This window comes from Mandrillus leucophaeus, unplaced genomic scaffold (genome assembly GCF_000951045.1).
Source record: "Mandrillus leucophaeus isolate KB7577 unplaced genomic scaffold, Mleu.le_1.0 Scaffold133, whole genome shotgun sequence".
Lineage (NCBI taxonomy): Eukaryota > Metazoa > Chordata > Mammalia > Primates > Cercopithecidae > Mandrillus > Mandrillus leucophaeus.
In genome coordinates, this window is record NW_012101288.1 from 2566517 (window position 1) to 2585928 (window position 19412).

General features: G+C 35.5%; 2 protein-coding genes across 4 annotated transcripts in view; one reads left to right on the forward strand and one right to left on the reverse strand.

Annotated features, from left to right (window-relative positions):
* Positions 1 to 7377, reverse strand: part of MRPL13 (mitochondrial ribosomal protein L13) — a 49988-nt gene extending 42611 nt beyond the window's left edge. The window contains exons 1-2 of one of the 3 annotated variants that reach the window (XM_011973003.1): positions 7039 to 7377; positions 5151 to 5274 (exon numbers count right to left, since the gene is read on the reverse strand). In XM_011973003.1, the coding sequence (XP_011828393.1) occupies positions 5151 to 5274; positions 7039 to 7065 (151 nt within the window). In that variant the 5' untranslated portion in view covers positions 7066 to 7377. The remainder of the gene's footprint in view (positions 1 to 5150; positions 5275 to 7038) is intronic. The other 2 variants (XM_011973005.1, XM_011973004.1) reach the window with 2 other exon arrangements.
* Positions 7368 to 19412, forward strand: part of MTBP (MDM2 binding protein) — a 74688-nt gene continuing 62643 nt past the window's right edge. Inside the window, exons 1-7 of the mRNA XM_011973002.1 lie at positions 7368 to 7558; positions 8405 to 8485; positions 12954 to 13027; positions 13122 to 13273; positions 15497 to 15555; positions 17062 to 17206; positions 18179 to 18296. Of these exons, the coding sequence (XP_011828392.1) occupies positions 7441 to 7558; positions 8405 to 8485; positions 12954 to 13027; positions 13122 to 13273; positions 15497 to 15555; positions 17062 to 17206; positions 18179 to 18296 (747 nt within the window). The 5' untranslated portion in view covers positions 7368 to 7440. The remainder of the gene's footprint in view (positions 7559 to 8404; positions 8486 to 12953; positions 13028 to 13121; positions 13274 to 15496; positions 15556 to 17061; positions 17207 to 18178; positions 18297 to 19412) is intronic.

Sequence of the window (19412 nt, forward strand, 5' to 3'; positions counted from 1 at the left end):
TTGCAATTTAAGTTTTGATTTTAGTGACATCTTGTGGACACAAGAAGTTTTGCTAATATATTACATATTAAATACAGTGAAACATGCCCAGGCAAGGTGGCTCATATGTGTAATTCCAGCACTTTGTGAGGCTGAGGTGAGTGGATCACTTGAGTTCAGGAGTTTAAGACCAGCTTGTGAAACATTGTGAAACCCCATCTCTACAAAAACCTCAAAAAACTTAGCTGGATATGATGGTGCACGCCTATAGTCCCAGCTACCTGGGAGGCTCAGAAGGTGGAGGTTGCAGTGAGCTGTGATGGCTCTATTGCACTGCAGCCTGAGTGGCAGAGTAAGACCCTGTCTCAAAACACATAGTGAAAAAAAATGCAATTCAGTCTTTAAAAAGTAAGTTTCTACTTTCAAAGAAACCTAATAGACAGCCACAACAGCTCTTCTGGTATCCTAGCAGAAAGCCTATTCATCCATATCTAAGGTACACTTTTGCAATGACGACCTGGTAATAAGGAAGCAGAACTTTGAGTGGACAGATAGTGCTATATTTGGAGATGGAAATTAGGTGACTGCTACTAATTGCACTTTTCTTCAAATTTTGTATTATTTGCATTTCTGCAGAGACAACCTAAGAGATCTCATTTATTATCTGCTGATACCATTGCTAAGGAAAAAAGCTGCAGGAATATTCAATACAAGTGGTTAAGTATCACCAGAGTGAAATGGAATGGGGAATTTCCTACATGAGAAACAGGTGCCTAAGTTCTAGTCCCAGCTGTACTATAATATAGCTGAATAGCAATGAAATCCTGATTTTAGTTTACTCGACTGTCAATGAAGAGATGAGGTGGTTAAACAAAATATCTAAAGTCCTAAGGAATTAAGCAACTATATGAATTGGTAATTCTCTATTTTTCTGGTCTGCCAAAAAAGATTTTTAAAGTAAACAGGTTTATAAGTTAAAGTGTAAGTCTCCTGATCACTTTTTACTTTCAAAATACAGTTGACCTCATTATTCATAGATTCCATATTTACAAATTCGCCTACTTGTTAAAATTTGTTACCCAAAAATCAATACTCATAGTGCTTTTGCAGTCATTGATGGACATGCTCAGAGTGGAAATAAATTTGTGTTATTTGATGCACATGTTCCCATCTGAGGCTGAATAAGGCGATGCTCTGCCTTCTTTCACCTTTCATAAAATAAACAAGCATCCTTTTCATTTTCTATGTAGTGCTATGTTTCTGGCACCTGTGGACTTTTCTTAGTGGTTTCACTGTTTAAAATATCCCCCAAGCTTGTTACACTGAGTGCATTTAGTGTTCCTAAATATAAGAAGGCTGTGTTGTTGCCTTATAGAGATAATATGTGTGTTAGATAAGCTTGTTATACTGCTGTTGGTCACGAGTTCAGTGTTAAGATGTCTTTAAACAGAAACACACATAAAACAAAGTTATGTACTGATTGGTTGATGAAAATGCTGTGACCAGAGGTTCAGAGGAATCTAACTCCGTATCTCTCCCAGAAGCAATGGTTCAGTATTCACTAACCCAGTGTTCACAGGATAACTACAGGGAACAAGAACTGACTACTCACAAAACATCTGTTTGAAAGTGTCATTCCACAAACGATTTCTGGCAAGCATCTATGATGGGCCAGACATTGTACTGGGGGGTGCTTGAAAAACAAACACTAACAAGACAAAACCTCAGATTCATATTATATACTCACAGATTTCAGAGTGTGGGTTTATTTTGATCTCACTGAAATTTTCATTAGGTAGAGAAAAAAGGTTAGAGCAGCATAAATCTTTGCTCTTGCCCAAACCAAATCATTTGGAATACCCTTCCTCTTAGCTCCACAGATCCAAAAATCTGACTTAGCTTCAATGCCAGAGCCCTGACTAAAAGTATTTTCTTCATTTTCACAACTGGAATTCATAAATGCAAGCGCATTCACTTAACAAACATTTCTTATATTCCAATTATGTGTCAAGCACTACTACAGGTACTAGGGACACAGTTGTGTACAAAATAGGCAACATTTTTTGTGCTCTGGGAACTTAGTGTAGTGAAGGAAGGTAGATAATAAACAGATACTTACATAACATTTCAGGTGATCCATGAACACTATTTTTTTTTTTAAAGCAAGGAAAAGGTATACAGAGTGAAAGGGTGAGCAGGGGAATCAGGGAAGGCCTCTCTCAGAATATAAATGCCTGAGCAGAAATCTGAAATACATGAAGAAATAAGCTATGCAGCTATCTGGTAAAGAATATCTAGGCAGAGGGAACAGAGTGTGAAAAGGGCCTAAGGGCTGGGCGTGGTGGCTCACGCCTGTAATCCCAGCACTTTCCAAGGCCAAGGTGGATGGATCACTTGCAGTCAGGAGTTCAACACCAGCCTGGCAACATGGTGAAACCCCGTCTCTACTAAAAATACAAACTTAGTTGGGTGTGGTAGCATATGCCTGTAATCCCAGCTTCTCGGGAGGCTGAGGCAGGAGAAATGCTTGAATCCAGAAGGCGGAGGTTGCAGTGAGCCAAGATCGGGTCACTGCACTCTAGCCTGGGCAACAAAGTGAGACTCTGTCTCAAAAAAAAAAAAGGGCATAAGGCAAAAATGTGCTTGGCAGGCAAGTTAATGGAACAGCACAGGCCTGAGTGAATTGACATAAATAATTAATTAAATAGTAAATAAATAAATAAAGGAAAGAAAGTCAGAAAGTTAACAGGGACCATATTATTTAAGTTCTTGTAGGACACACAGAAATTTCATTTGGAGAAGATAACTGTAGTTGATCTATGGAGAAAAAATTACATGAAAGCAATGGCAGAAGAAAACAGATCACAGTGAGACAGTTTTTGGAATAAAACAGGATAGAGTACAGCAGTTTAAAATCAGAGTAGAGGGAGAGATGATGAGAGGTGCCAGAGTTCAGAGATACTTTTTTCTAATATATTTTTAAATATGTGTGTGTGTGTGTATATATATATATATGTTTTATTTTTTATTTTTTTGGTTGAACAAAGAGGAGTTGCAGATAAGACAATGCCTTCAAACCAGAGCAACAAAAAGAATAGTGATGCTATTAATTGAGATGGAAAACTGGGAAGGAACAGGTTGGTTTGGGTGAAGTAGACAAGAAGCAAGACATCCCCAAATGGAATTATTCATTGGAGATGTCTACTAGACACCAGAAAAATTTGCTTAATAGAAATTTGTATATGTGAGTCTAGGATACAGGGAAGGGGTCAAAACTGGAGATTTAAATTTGGGAGGCATTAACATATAGATGATTTTTAGATACATGAGACATAATGCAATCATCTAAAGCATGGGGCCTTAGGCACTTCAAGGATTGGGCCCTGAGGCACTTCCGATTTTTGGTGAGAAGAGCATTGGAGAGTTTAGAAAGCTGAGGATAGCCAAGGGTACTAAGAAAGGGAGAAGAAACAGGGAAACAAGTGAATCCAGGGAAACAAGTGAAGAATGTGTTTCAAGAAGAAAGTTCTCTAGATGAAAATTAGCCTGAACTCCTCAAAAGCTTGAGAAGAAAATAAAAGAAGGATTATTCTAGATTAAGAGACTAAAGGAGCATAACAACCAAAGACAATACATAAACCTAGGTTGCATCCTGGTTCAAAAAAATAATAGCTATTAGAAACATACTTGGGACAACCAGAGAAATTTAAAAATGCACTGAACATTAGACCATCTAATTAAAGTACTGTTTATTTTCTTACGTGTGTCAATGGCATTTTGGTTACATAGAGAGTATCTTTATTTTTAGGAGATGTACGCTGAAGTATTTTGGGGGAATTATAATGGCATCTGCAATGTATTTTCAAATGGTTTAATAAAAAATATATGATAAAATGTTAACAACTGTATTTAGGTGGAGAGTATAAAGAAATTCACTGTACTATTCTTTGACCTTTTCTGATAGTTTGAAACCTTTTATAAAAAAAGTAAGAAAAAAGCAAAGGACAAACAACTCAGTGGAAGAATTTGCAAAAGACATGCACAGACATTTCACAGAAGAGGAAGCTATAAATGCCAATAAATGAAAAGATACTCAGCCAGCCATATTTGTCATCAGGAAAATGCAAATTGAAATCACAAAGCAAGCATTTTACATCTACCAGAATAGTCAAAATTAAGAAGAAGGAACATATCAAGTGTTATTGAAGATGAGGAGTAATGGAAACTCTTGCATGCTACTGGCATGATAAAGACTCAGTAATTTCTATGCACCTTAAAACCCAGTAATTCCTGTCCTTTGGGCATACCTTGGAAAAATTCTTCCATGTGTACTAGGAAAATGGCACAAGAATATTGATAGCAACATTAATGTAATATAACATAATGGCAAAAAAACTGGAAACAAACCAATGCTGAGTGTATTCATTTCACCATTGTAATTGTTATTATGGTTAATTTCCTTTAAAATATCACATATTTTTATATACACATCTTTGTATGTTTAATATATTGCACAATAAAAGCTAAAAAAAACTGTGATCAATTGCAGCCAATGATGTTGACAAGTCAACCAGTATGAGGACTAAAAACTGACATCTGGATCTGGCCATGAAGTGCTGGGGTAACTGAGGTCTATCAAAAACTATCTGTAAGCAGAAATCTTCTAGAATGAAAACAACTTTTTAATTTTATTTTGGAAAAAGGATACAGAAAAGCAAGTCTATTAATCTTATTAGTGAAAATAAGCTTCCCATACCTAGCTAGCACCATATATTTTTCTAGGGGAAATGATTTTTTAGAAGAGAGGACAAAATTATTTCCTTTAAAAACTCTTTATATGCATGTCATCATGTGAAAGGACATATATAAAAGTGAAAGTTTAAGTCATGGGGCAATTCAGGTTATTTCTGAGTGTTAAAAGAAGGGCTATTAATAATTTTGCTGGGCAGTGGCATAAAATATGCTTTTTCTGGGTAAACTGATCCATATGGTTTTCCCGTGAATAAGCGAAATTCGGTTTAGGGCGCCAGTATGGTTTCAGCAAGAATGGAATACAGGATCCTCAGGAAAAATAAAAAGGGTCCTTAAACTCAGCCCTGTCAAACTTCACCAAGATTCTACTCCGACACGCAAACTACAGTGGTTAATGACAAGTCTAAAATAATACTTACTCAGTGCATGATACACAGGTTTATGTAATCCCTGAAGTCTTATTGATGCCATAGCGGCAAGTTTGCCAGGTGGCTGCATTTTCCCATCTAAGAGATACCATATTCTAGCAAAAGTGGCCCATTGCTTGGGAAAAAAAAAAAAAAGAGGAAAAATAAAGATAATTGTCATTAAAATGGAAATACAGTAATTAAATTTATTATTATATAATATCACATGTTTTCTACAATTAATATCAATTTCTTTGAAAAATAACTCTATTGCTAAAGAATTTTCGTTTTCATTTCTATTTCTGGAAAAGGGCTTTTTTTTCCTAATCATTCTGCAAAGACAAACCCAGTAATTATTCCTGCCTGGTTTCCTGTTAGCAATATGACTTACGTTTTGCTATAAATATCCCAAAGATATATTTCCCTTTACATTATGACTTTTTTTTTTTTTTTTTTTTTTGTATAACACATAATAGAATCTGGAGGGGCAATGAGAAGCTTGTAAGAAAGTAGAAGCTGTTTATGAAGGTCTTCAAAAACATTTATAGATTAGTAGGTACATTATATTAAAAGCTGAGTGGCCAATCAGAAACTGAAGACGATTTGGAAGTTCAGTTCCTGGGGAGAGTAAAATAGAACAGTGTAGTCGGGAAAGTACAGATGGATGATGTGGAATAAATTTCAACTTTAAAAAGTTGCCTGAAATAGTTATCTTTAGGTTACCTCAGGAATAGACCATTGTTTTTACAGTCGTCATCAATGTATTCAAATTCTTAAAAATTCTAGGCCAGAAAGATCTCCACCAGATGCTTTCGCTATGCATATACACAAGAGGCTAAACAATGCTGGAAAAATAAAACGAGGCTAGCTGGTTTTATTTTAAATTTACTTATCACAACCTCAAACTAATCTACATATAAGAAAAAGGCCAGTTTTTGTCCCCATCCATTGTAGACAAATAGTTTGATACTTTGACAGAAAAAAAAACCCAAAAAACTTTAATGAAAAAAATACAAATGCTGGACGATGTCAAATTGCTAAAAAAGTTTTTAAAAGTTTTATTTTACTTCCTGTATTTATCTCATCACAGACAGGCAACAAACAGTCCACGGAAGGAACCACACTTGGAACGGCACTGGGTTAAGAGTCATCTTAGACCCATATAACCCAAACTAACTCCTATTCTTCCACCTGAAACCTGGTTCAATCTCAGCCTTCCCTATCTCAGTTGATGACACACCCTCCAGTTGTACAAACCAAAAATCCTTGGGGTAATCCTTGTTTCTTCTTTTGCTGTTGGCCTATATTCAATCTTCAGGAAGTCCTATTGACTCCACCTTCAAACAAAACCTGACCGCTTTCAATACACTCCACAGGATTTCCAGCGTGGTCTCTGCACCATCACGTCTCGCCTGGATTACTGTAATACCCTCCAAACATATTCTTTGCTTCTGTCCTCTACTAACCTCTATTTCTGAACAGTCTATTCTCAACCCAGCAGTCAGAGTGCTCCTTTTGACACTAGGTCAGATCACGTTACTCCTTGGATCAAAACCCTCCAATAGGTCCCCATTTTACTCAGTAAAAAACCAAAATATTACAACGGCCTACAGTGTCCTATGTGATCCACCTTATTACCTCTCCGACCTGCTCTCCGAATCCTCTACCCCCCGCCCCACTCCCCAAAAAAAGGGCAGATTGAAAAGAAGAGGGGACGAGTAACAAACGAACGACATTAAGTGCTTGCCAGAATGACGACCCTCTTGTGCGTTCCCAAGGCACCTTAGCCGAGGGTCTCGGCTTCCCTGTCGCCCCAGCTTCACTACTTAATCTGCCGGAACCAACGCTCTCCTTCTGCCAGTATAACGAACCCCATCAAGCCATAAGAGTCCGAGCTCACCTGGGGCGCCCTAGAGAAACTAGACATGTTTCCCCACTAGCAAGACCGTGCGTCCTTCTCTTAGTAGCCAAGCCGGGTGACGCAGCCTTACTGGCCCGGCGGGAAACGCTAACACCCAAGCAGGACAGTTCCTAGCCCGTCCAGCACTTGTCGGCTTCTCCCTCTTCCTCGAGTTTCCTCCAGTCTTCCCCACGGCAGCAATTTCGTCATGAAAGGAGCAGATAATGCAGTTATTTAGGGAGTAACTCCCGAAAATAACTCGTTTGCTGGAAAACTGCGGAAACCCGACGGAGGACACAATTTCCAGCCGACCTAAATGAAGGGAACAGGAAGTGCGTCATAGCGCGCGTCTGTTTGGATGTGGGAGCCGATACCTAAAATTGGGGGGTGATCTCTGAGGAGATGGATCGGTACCTGCTGCTGGTGATCTGGGGGGAAGGAAAATTCCCGTCGGCGGCCAGTAGGGAGGCAGAACATGGGCCAGAGGTGTCGTCGGGTGAGGGTACTGAGAAGCAGCCGGGTAAGCGCTGGGATGAGAAAGGGCGGGAACGGCTTGTGGAGCGGGGAAGAAGTTTGAGTTTGTGATAAAATTCTGCTGGAGAGAGATCAATATGTAGTTGTCCCACGAAGCTGGGACTCTATCTGGGATAGAGTTAATGAGGGCTGCAAAAATAGCATCTTCATGGAAAAACAGGGACAAATTTGTGGATGCAAGGTTCCAGCCCTTAGAAGTTCTTGGCATAGTAAATATTTAACTTAGTAAATTTTCTATGCCTTAGTAATAGAATTTCCTGGTTTTTGGATATATATATGCATTTATTATTTCTGCCCCTGTGTTTCACATGCAGATAATACAGACAGGAACAAGATGGACAAATATCTTGCTGTACTAGAATTTACATCTAATGGGAGGAGACATCCCACATAGAAACTAAGTTTTAAAAACAAATGATGAATTTTAAACGATTTTAATTGTTTGCGATTGCACTGCTTTTTGGTGCACCCGTCTAGATTCAATATTGCATTCTATGTGTTCATTTGTTTCGATCGAACAAGCATTTTTGAGGAGTAAATATATGTGGTTGTGTATAAGGTATTGTGACAGAATTTCCCTTCTCTTTAAAATTATTCTTTTGGGGGGAATTTTGCATTTGTGCTAACTGGCTGGCATGTACAGATCGGGAGCCTTTTCTATTTTCTCTGCTTGCTTTAGATTTACTGTATCAAAACTTGAACAGATCTTGAGTAGCGGGTAGTACTTTTATGTACAACGTACTGGTCTTGACAGCCTCTGATGGTGAAACTGGAGTAAGTTAGATTATGTAAGTCTGGAGCCCTTTGACTTATTCTGTCTTTTCTTTTTCAGACTTCACAGCAGCAAATGTTTATCACCTCTTGAAAAGAAGCATTAGTGCTTCAATTAATCCAGAAGATAGTACTTTCCCTGGTAAGTATAATAAACTCTTTTCTCTGGCACAGCATTTGTACTGGAAATTAACTTAATTAATTTGGACCCTAAGGAATACGAGGAAATACTTCTTTACTGTGTACAAGGCACTGAGTTACAGAGGTAACTAGAGGAGTACAAAACTGAATAATAGAGTACTGCTTTCTTCTTCATGCTTGAGTATAATAAAGTTATGAAAAGTATTCTAGGTTCTCAGCTTGAGTTTTGCTTCTTTTATGAAATTTTCTTGCGTATCTTACTTATGTATAAGTAAGAGGAATGTGGCTTTATGAGGATGGTTTTATCCTAAGTAAAAATATGTAAATAATGCTCCCACACTGATTTCCTTACCATTTATTTATTTCTGTTCTTAGCTGTTACTGGTTCTCTTAACAGTACTTAATAATTACTAAACACAATCACTTCTTATCTGCTTTGACTTTTTGAAGTATTTTGCTTTTTTGACCAACCTTTACTTTGTAAAAATCTTTCCTCCTTTAGCTTCTATTGGCATTATACAAATGCATTTGCTGACTTTGATAGTTATCTTTTTTTTTTTATTCCCTCTTCTTGTCCTTTACTAGAGAATGTCCTTTAAACGTTCTGAAAATGGAGATGCCAAAACAGACCAATACCTAAAAACTGAAGGAAGTTTCTGTCGATGCAAGGAAGGGTCTGCTCCTTTTGATAAATTTGTAGTTCCTGTGACTGTACAATCTGCACCTTTCTCTTCTTTCATTAGAGAACTTCTTGTCTCTTGGTGTCAGCTAATACCGTTGGGGAATGATTTCTAATATGTGTATGTTGCCCTAGCCTGTTTTCCAAGGCCTAGTAGTACTCATTAATTTTCAAGTTGGTATAATTTTAGTCAATACTACTATTATTGCAGGAAAGATTTTCTTTCATTTGCACCTCAGATGTTTATGTAAAAGAGCTCTTGGGAGTATTCTAGGGGTTCTTATGATAAATTTTACTTTCCGCTTGTGTATTTAGGAGTTTCTTATACACACAGTCCTTGTTTTGGGTGGTAGTGTGGTACTTTATAATTGATTGTGCAAAGCAATCTTAATATAATAATCAGTGAGAAAAATTAGAATTGTCCCATGACCTTTAATATCTTTTGTCAAAACATTAAAAATTCTCTTACTGTTATAAAATTTTAGGGAAGCAAAAAAATAGTAAAAATAAAATTTATTTTGTACACTGTAATTTAAAACCTTAGAAACATTGAGAATTAAAGTGTTTTATTTCTTTGTAAAAGCCTTATCAAGAGTAGTTTGAACAGTGCTTGCCACCTTCGCATCATCACGTAACTTACGATACAGAATGAATATCTTTTCTTTTATTGGCGAATTATCATATTCCAGTTGTATCAACTTCCAATGTTTTATTCTTCAATTTTTTTTTTTCTTTTTTTGAGACAGAGTCCCACTTTGTTGCTCAGGCTGGAGTCCAGTGACCCAATCATGGTTTACTGCAGCCTCAACCTCTCCAGCTCAAGTGATCCTCCTACCTTAACCTCCTGAGTAGCAGGGATTGTAGGCATGAGCCACCACACCTGGCTAATTTTTTAACTTTTTGTAGAGGCAGGGTTTCATTATGTTGCCCAGGCTGGTCTTGAACACCTGGGCTCAAGTAATCCACCTGTGTTGGCCTCCCAAAGTGCTGGGATTACGGATGTGAGCCACTGTGCCCGACCTGGACTTTCACTATTGTGAAATATGTCTGAGTTCCTTTAATGTTAAGGTTTTTGCTAGGATCATTTTCTCTGGGACATCTTCACCTTTTTCATCAAAAGGTGTTTGTCACAGCAGTATTTTTAGAATTCTATTTACATTAGTTTGAAGATCGCTTTCAGTGTTAGCACTTTTTATTTCTTTGGTGTTTCTTTATCTCTCTCTTTTTAAAAAATTCCCTCATCCATTTATCCACTTTTCTAAAATATCACATGGATTTACACTGGGAAACCGGGAGGCAACACAATTACATCCTTTGCTACCTGTGTGTGAACTGACTGGCACTTGTGCAGTAACCAATCAGTGACATACTTTAAAAGCAGTAACATGATTGGTTACTGATCATGACACACATCTTTTATGTATACAGTGGTTTTGTAGACTGAGAAGCTTGTAATGAAGTCTTAAACTATGCAATTATAGTTAATTAATATACTATGGTAACTGAAATTTAAACCAGGTTGTTGGGGAACTGGTGTTATTTAAGCTATAGTAACTGGAATTTGTGCATATCAGAGCCGTGAGAATAGAAACTGCCTGCACTGAATTTCCTGCATACTAGGATTTTTGATTTCAGTAATATAGCAAGTTTGAGGGACGGAAAGTACATTATGATTATAATTGGGATAAGGGTGGAGAAGTAGGCATGGCTATTTAGAGGATTTTGTAAATAGTTTCAAGGTGTTTGGATTTTTTCCTAATGGTAATCAGTAGCCGTTAAAAGTGTTAATTAAGGAAGAGACATGATCAGGTCTGTGCTTTTGAAGTATTCTCCCTGAAGTATAGTAGATGGATTAGAGAAAAGTATAGCTATTTCTGTATAGGGGGATTCTGTAGAAGACCAAATGAGGAATGGGAGAGGCAGCCAGGGTGGAGGAAAATGGATAGATCTGAAGGAAATTATGGGGGTGGAATTCACCTACCTTAGCGTTGAATTGGTATAATGTAGAAGAAGGGAAGGATGAGAAAAGAATCAAGGGTGACATTAGGTTTCTGGCATGGGTAACAGCATGATGGTGGCATTTAGTGAGAAAGGAGAACCAGATTTGGAGGGAATATGACATGTTCAATTTGGAACCTGTTAATAGTTGCCTGTAAGATGTCAAAGTAAAAAGTAAAAATGTAAAAATGTTTTACATGTTTACAATGTAAAAATAAAAAAGTAAAAATGTTTTATAAAAGTTGGATAAGTGTGTCTGGAACTAAAAATGTAGGAGAGGGCTGGAGATATTCGGTTGTTGCAAAAATAATGGCAAAAAAAAAAGCAATTATTTTGCATCAGTTAATATAAAGTATAGAACTAATGTATAGATGTCAGGTGAAGCCATGAGAAATGATGGGATTGCTTATGGATAGTAGGAAGAACAGAAAGTCTCAAACTGAATCCCAGTATTTAGAAGAACTGAACACCAGTTTTTAAAAAAGAATAAGGAGGAGCCAGAAAGATGGGTGCCACAGAAGCCAAGTGTTTTAAAGAGAAAGTCGTCAAATATGTCATCTTTTATTTTTCTCTTATGCTGAGAGGTCATATAACAACAGCACTAAAAACTGCTAGATTTAGTAACAAGTCAGTTATTGGTGACTTTGATGCGTGTTCTTTCAGTGGCATATTGGAGACAAAAAACAGATTGAAATGCATGTGGAAGGAAGTGGAAAAGTTGATAAGGAAATGGAGACAGTCAGGTGTGGACAGCACCTTCAGAAGTTTATCTTTGAGGAAGAGCTAAGAAAGTGAAGTAGAGATGAATTTAAAGGGACCCCTTTTTAAAAAAAGAAATACTTTGAGAAACACTTGTGTGTATTTAAATGGCAATGACAAAGAACAGACAGAAGGGAGCAGAGTGAAATGCAGGAAAGATAATCAGTGGACTAGATAATAGAATCAGTGGTCTCAGGAGGTTTGGGGGGTAACATTGAATTGGAAGGACAGTGCCTCTTACACGTTAAAGGGGAGGAAAGAGGAAAGACTTAATGGGAGTACAAGTTGAGTTGTATGTTTCCTGAGAGGATGTTATTGGAATTATTACCTGATAGTTTCTATTTTGTTAAGGTGGTAGGGGTCTTCTGCTGAGATTGTTGGAAGAAAGTGGTAATAAGAATTTAGCATCTTACCTCGCTTCCTTCCATTAGTTAAGCCTCAGTTACTACTTTTCTTCTTCCTTTTTTGAGTCCAATTTCTATACATAGCTCTAAATTCTTTGTGACTACTTGACACGTACCCTGGGGTAACCCTTAATTTTATATCCTCATATAATACTCTGTTCTCCAAGAAGAGCATCTTCCTTATCTTTAGGCTGGGGTTGCTCTTTAACGCCTCTGTCTCTAGTTGGGCTGAACCAACCTGCATGGTCTTTGGAGAAGGAATTGTTTTCACTAAAATGACTTACATGGTTTTGTGTTACTCAGTGGTAATTGAGTAGCTGTATTTTCAATATCTTTATGGTAGATTGTAATCTGTGTGAAATGATGATTAAAATAATAAAAAATAATAATATGGATTTTGAATTGTGACAAATGAAAACCAAGTATTTATTATGAGTAAAGAATTTTGCTCTTGAGGTAGATTATTCTATTTGAATTTTTAGCAGAGATTTTTAAAAGATCCACATATATATGTTGGATAATTACGTAATATGTTTCAAAAATATGGTCTCTAAATACGGTATATATGCTGTGTCATCTGCTTATTTATGGTATGCCTTTCTAATAAGAAGTGTGATTTTATTTTCAAGCCTGTTCAGTGGGTGGTATACCTGGTTCCAAGAAGTGGTTCTTTGCAGTGCAGGCAATATATGGATTTTATCAGGTAATATAAATTAAAAAATAGCTATTAGTGAATGTCTTTACTAATATAAATAATTTCATGATCCATTATTTAATACAATCTTTTGATTTATTAGTTTTGTAGTTCTGATTGGCAAGAGATACATTTCGATACAGAAAAAGATAAAATTGAAGATGTTCTTCAAACAAATATCGAAGAATGTTTGAGTGCTGTTGAGTGTTTTGAAGAAGAAGATAGTAATAGCAGGGAATCATTATCCTTGGCTGAGTATGCTTATATGTTTTTTGTATTATCATTAAAATACTTAATATTAGACAGTTATTTTAATCCATAAGAATGAAGATTATATATTTTAGCATCTTTACTGAAGAAATTCTAGTTAATTGAAATTTTCGACTCTTCACTTTGGAAGACATAAGGCAATTTGGGCCTTTTATTTGAATAACATTCTTTAAAATGCATGTTTCTTAAGCTTACATAATGTCAAGAATCATAAAAAGTCGTATTTTAATTGACATGTTACTTTCTTGAAGATAAATTCTGCCTAATATTTTATTTTTGAAACAGGATCTTGCTCTGTCACCCAGGCTGCAGTGCAGTGTTGCAGTCCTGGCTTCCTGCAGCCTTGACCTTCTGGGCTCAAGCTATCCTCTGACCTCAGCTTCCAGAGTAGCTGGAACTATAGGTGTGCACCACCACACCCAGCTAATTTTTGTATATATATATATATATATTTTTTAGAGATATTGTTTCGCCATGTTGCTCAGACTGGTCTCAAATTCCTGAGCTCAAGCAATCTGCCTGCCTTGGCCTCCCAAAGTGCTGGGCCACTTTGTGAGCCGCTGTGCCTGGCCAATAATGTATTTTAAAAGCTTGAATAGAAATGTTATTTAATGTTAATAGCTAGCATTCATACCAAAGTATCATTTTCATTTTGCTATTTGAGGCCGAAATATGTGACTTCTTTAATTTATGTGTATTTGCAGCGTTTCAGGTACCTTTTAAAATCCATAAGTTTGTGAGGATTATATATACATGACTGAGTTCACGTTTAGGTTTTTTTGAATTGTGGTACAATATGTAAGTTGATCCAGGTGACATAAGTTGTGATAGTAATTTTTCTTTTTCTGAAATATCCCTCCTCTTATAATTAATACCTCTTATTTTAGTCTTTCATGACATTTCATGACAAAACTGCTCTTATTGTAGTAGTCACATATTATATCTGTAAGTAGCTGTAGACTTAAAAAATTTCATTTTCCTTTTTCCAGATCATATTTATTTGTTCTGATTAATAAAAGGAGACCTTTCAGAACCAGAGAAATATCACTGAACCAAGGAGATAGACTTTATTTACACAATCTTAGGCCGGTCATGTAACTTCTCTGGTCCTTTGTTTTCTCATCCGTAAAGTATTGAAGTACTTTTAGGTGATTTCTCAGGTGCTTTCATTTACCCTTAAAAACTCGTATCATGCCATATGTTTTCCTACCACTATTAAAGTATAAACGTTTCTGATAAGTGACCTAATAATTATTTCCACAAGAGGGAGCCTGAAAACTAGAGTTTACGTAAGATGCCTTAAGTTTCTAAGATGATGGTGGGTTTATAATAAAGGATTTAAGTACCTTTATGCTATGTAATAAAAAATTGTATCATATAGATAAAACTAATCCATTTTGAAGGATCTGAGGAGGGCATCATATTCTTTAGTCAAGACTATTAAGTACCATTCAGAGAAAAATCATGTCCTTTTTTATTAAACACTTAGCATTTTCTTACTTTTAAGATTCAGAAAAATGGCTGGGTGCAGTGGCTCATGCCTGTAATGCCAGCACTTTGGGAGGCTGAGGCAGGCGGATGACTTGAGCCCAGGAGTTTGGGACTAGCCTGGGTACCATGGCAGAACCCTGTATCTACAAAAAATTAAAAAATTAGCCAGGCATGGTGGCGTGTGCCTGTAGTCCCAGCTATCCCAGCTATGCAGGAGGCTGAGGTGGGAGGATCACCTGAGCCTGTAGGATTGAGGCTTCAGTGAGCTGTGATCATGCCACTGCACTCCACACTGGGTGACAGAGTGAGACCCTGTCTCAAAAAAATCCCCAAAACCAAAAATAAATAAATAAATAAATAAAAGATTCCAAAAAAAGTTTGGTCTGTTATGATTTATATTTAATATGCTAGTTATAATTTAGGGAGTTTTATTCCCTTTGTTTGTTTGTTTTTGGGGTATAGGTAAGAACTTGTAGTCAGAGTTTGAATCCTAGCTTCTGTACACACTAATTATGTAACTTTAGGCAAGTTATTTAAAGTGGAGATAATAATAGTATTATAGTAGTACCTCCTGTAATTGTCATAAAGATAAAATGAGATTATACATCTAACCTGTTTGTGTCTGTGCAACAATCTTTTTAGTTAATAGTACCTATTATGATTATATATAAATGTATTTGTGGGTTTTTTTCCCCCTAACTTACCCTTTTATTTTAGTCTCTATGAAGAAGCTGCAGAAAATTTGCATCAGTTATCAGACAAGCTTCCTGCTCCTGGTAATATTTTATGACTACTTTCAATAATTTGTATCTTATCTTATTACACTTTTTATGAGTAAGTGATAAATTTATCCTTTATGTTAGTGTTCTCACTTTAATCTTTAAATTAAAAATTGCAAAACAATTTATAATTGAAGTTGATACAGAATGTACTCCATTAGAGTACATTACTGAGATGTAGCAGTTCTTTTCATTGTTTTCATTTAGTTAGGCGAAAATTAAATAACTATCTCTGTTTAGTTATTACTGAAGAAGAATCTTTCTACTACAGACTGTTATTTTTCAGAGTATGTTCTGTAGAAGACTAATCCTATAAACAGCTCTTTAAAAAAGAGATTATTTAACCTTGATAATTTGGATAACATTCTTTTATGGTGAAGTTACTATATGCATTAGCAAATGGAATGTCATACCATAAAAGAAGGCGTTTCCTCAGCTTTTTTTGATATTTTTTTTCCCATAGTAGAAAGAATATTTTGTGAAATACTGTATCATAATATTCCTAAAACTGTTTTTTTCTTTTTTCCTTTGTGTTAATCAAGTAGCTGTCATCTAATATTTGGTACAGTTGGCATCCACAAATACTTTGAAGAGTATTCTTTTCTGAATACTTTGTTTATTGAAGGTCATTATTAAGTAAATATTTGTACTAGGAGCCAGGTGTGCCATGATGAATAGAGCATCTGTGATTAACATAAAGAAGCTTATAGCTGGTAGTCAGTCTGATCTCGTATTCAAGGAGATCATATATTAGTACAAAAAGCCCCACATAGAAAAATAACTGAATGAGTTGACCAACACATCAACTTTTAAAATGAAATATGTTGAGTTCAAAGGATGCACTGAAATATTACATAGTTGTCTTGGCAAATTAGAATACTTTCATTATCAAATTTAGCTCCAGTTTGTTTCATTTTGATTTTTGTAGTCCTTCAGGAAATTTATAATTTTATAAAATTTAAAGTTTTGTGAAGTTATTGTTTTTCAGGATCCAATGATGATGTCAGTGTAATTGGTTTTCTGAGTAAACGTTTTATTGTCCTTTATAAAAGAGACATCATTTATTTGAATATTATAGTTTTGCACTAATTCATTCTCTTTTGGATAACAAAATTATGTTTAGAAAAATATAATGAAATTGCACAGGTTTTTTTTCTCTGTTGAGTACAATAGCATTGATGATCTTAAGAGCAATGTGTGTAATTAGCCACTGCTGCAGAATTGGCAAGTAGTTATAATATATTTTATTGTTTTCTAGTATATGCTAACTATTTCAAGATAACATGGCTATAAATCAAATGATGAACATTTAAAAAGTTTGAATTCCTAAGGACGTGTATTGTTTCGAAGAATTTCAGAAATTAAAATCTTCCTTTGTCTTCTAAATAAATATAAAATTCATTTTTCTAAATAAACATAAAATTCAGTTGTTCAAGGTACTATTTTGAGATATTTCAGATCTGACTTTTTAAAAATTACAAAAATGCCTTTTTCTCTTTCTAGGTAGAGCAATGGTAGATATAATACTATTGCCTTCTGACAAAGATCCTCCTAAATTGAAAGACTGTTTACCTACTGTAGGAGCATTAAAACATTTGAGAGAATGGTATTCAGCAAAGATCACTATAGCAGGAAATCATTGTGAAATGTAAGCTTCTCTTCATATTTGATTATTGTCTGTGTTGCATTGTCTGTTTTCACAATTAACATACTATTCTGTTTTCAGACTCAGCATTTGAAAATTATTTTAATGTGACAAGATAAAATTGTATGTTATACCATGATTGCACATTTGTGTATTGAGAAGAATCTAGATGTTTCATATTTTATATTTATGTTTCTGAAATATTTAAGTGTTTAGTAAATATTGATGCTGTTTTACAACCATTACTGAGGATTAATTCTATAAGCACACTGTATGCTTTTGAACATAGATACACTGGATTTGTCATGTTGTATTTGGTTTTCTGTTATGTGCCAATGTAGGAATAAATATACACTGTTGTATTTTATGATATTTTAGCAAGGATTAATTGTATATTACAATTTTGATCCTTAAATAAGCATTCAATTGGATTTAATAACTTCATGATTTGTTTTCATTCAATGAATGTTTATTGAGCAATACCTTTATGGCAAGCATAGCAATAGATGCTGGTAAGTTAAGAAAGTGAGAAGACATGATCTTTTTCGTTGAAGTGCAGCGAGAAACAGGAATGCTAACAGTCAACATAGTCTGTGATAAGTGCTGTTATAGAATTCCATACAAAGCTGTATGGGGACAATATAGGAGAAGAGTTCTCTTTTTGAAGATAGGGAAGTGACATTGTGCCTGTGTGTGTGTACATCTGACACCTTTAAGCCAATAGTAAGAGGAAAGTCTATTTCTTCCTCCTTAGTACTAAAGATAATTACTCTAAATTTGTGAGGATGTTGGGACTAAATGAACATGTGACAGCAATTCACTTAGAGACTGACTTGATGGGTGTTTCATATTAGTGGGAAAAATACAGCAATATAAATTTTGCAATTTTGCCTCTTAGGCTTGTAGTTAACTATAATGATTAAATCAGTGAAATATAAAACCCTGTGTTTAATTGTTGCAATCTTTTTTCTATAGAAACTGTCAGAAAATTGCAGAATACCTTTCTGCTAATGTTGTATCTTTAGAAGATCTCAGAAATGTTATTGACTCAAAGGAATTATGGAGGGGAAAAATACAGATATGGGAAAGAAAGGTAAATGGATTATTCACAATTTGCCAAGCGGGCCTTTCAATTTTATTTACAACACAGATATTTAAAAAAATCTTAACAAAAATATACCTTATAAAGATATTCTAGACTAGCACTATCTAAGTAGACTTTCTGCAATAATGGAAATGTTCTATATCTATGCTAATACAGTAGCCTACAAACCACTTATTACTACTGAGCACTTTATATGTGAGTAGTTCCACTGATGAACTGAATTTTTATTTGATTTTAATTTACTTTAATTTAATCATAATAATGTGATTATGTTTTGAGTGCTGAATGTAACGTTCTTTTAAACCATAGAATTTGACATTAATCGAGTTCATGTTGTTTATCCAAATTGCTTTATTTTATTGCATGTGTAAACTACTAGAAAAATTGCTTAGAGCATATTGTCTTCCCATAATACTACCTTAGGTGATCTTTGCTGTTTACTAACCAGCCCTCAGATTTTGCACAAATTTTTTTACCCTTACTGGACCCCAGATTTCTCAATTGTAAGGTGAGAATGTTGTATTAGGTGGACTCTTCCAATCCTGAATTTCTATGAAGTTTCTATTTCATTTTGACGTTTCTTACTATGAAAGAATGTTTGTGGGTTTTGTAAGTTGTATCCATTTTGAAATAAGTGTTCATAGTAATTTATGTATTTTTGTAAATAGGCAAAACTAAGAAAGTTTCTTAATGTTTGTGTAGGGTAGCATGGGAGCATGAGTAGGCTTTTGAGTTCCTGTAAAGTTTTGCTACACTAATTACTACACATTTTTTTCTTTTTTAATTCACCCTTAGTGATGGTTTAATAAAATCTCTGATTAGACAACAGGAATCAATGTGGCTGGATTTGTCTTGTTGATTTGCATGTTTGCTCATCCTGAATCTCAGAGAGGTTAAATCTGCAGGTGAACTCTCTCTGCAAGTGTTTTGATATAAAAAAAAAACCCCACATAGGCTGGGCGCGGTGGGTGGCTCACGCCTGTAATCCCAGCCCTTTGGGATGCCAAGGCGGGCACATCACGAGGTCAGGAGATCAAGACCATCCTGGCTAACACGGTGAAACCCCATCTCTACTAAAAATACAAAAAATTAGCCAGGCGTGGT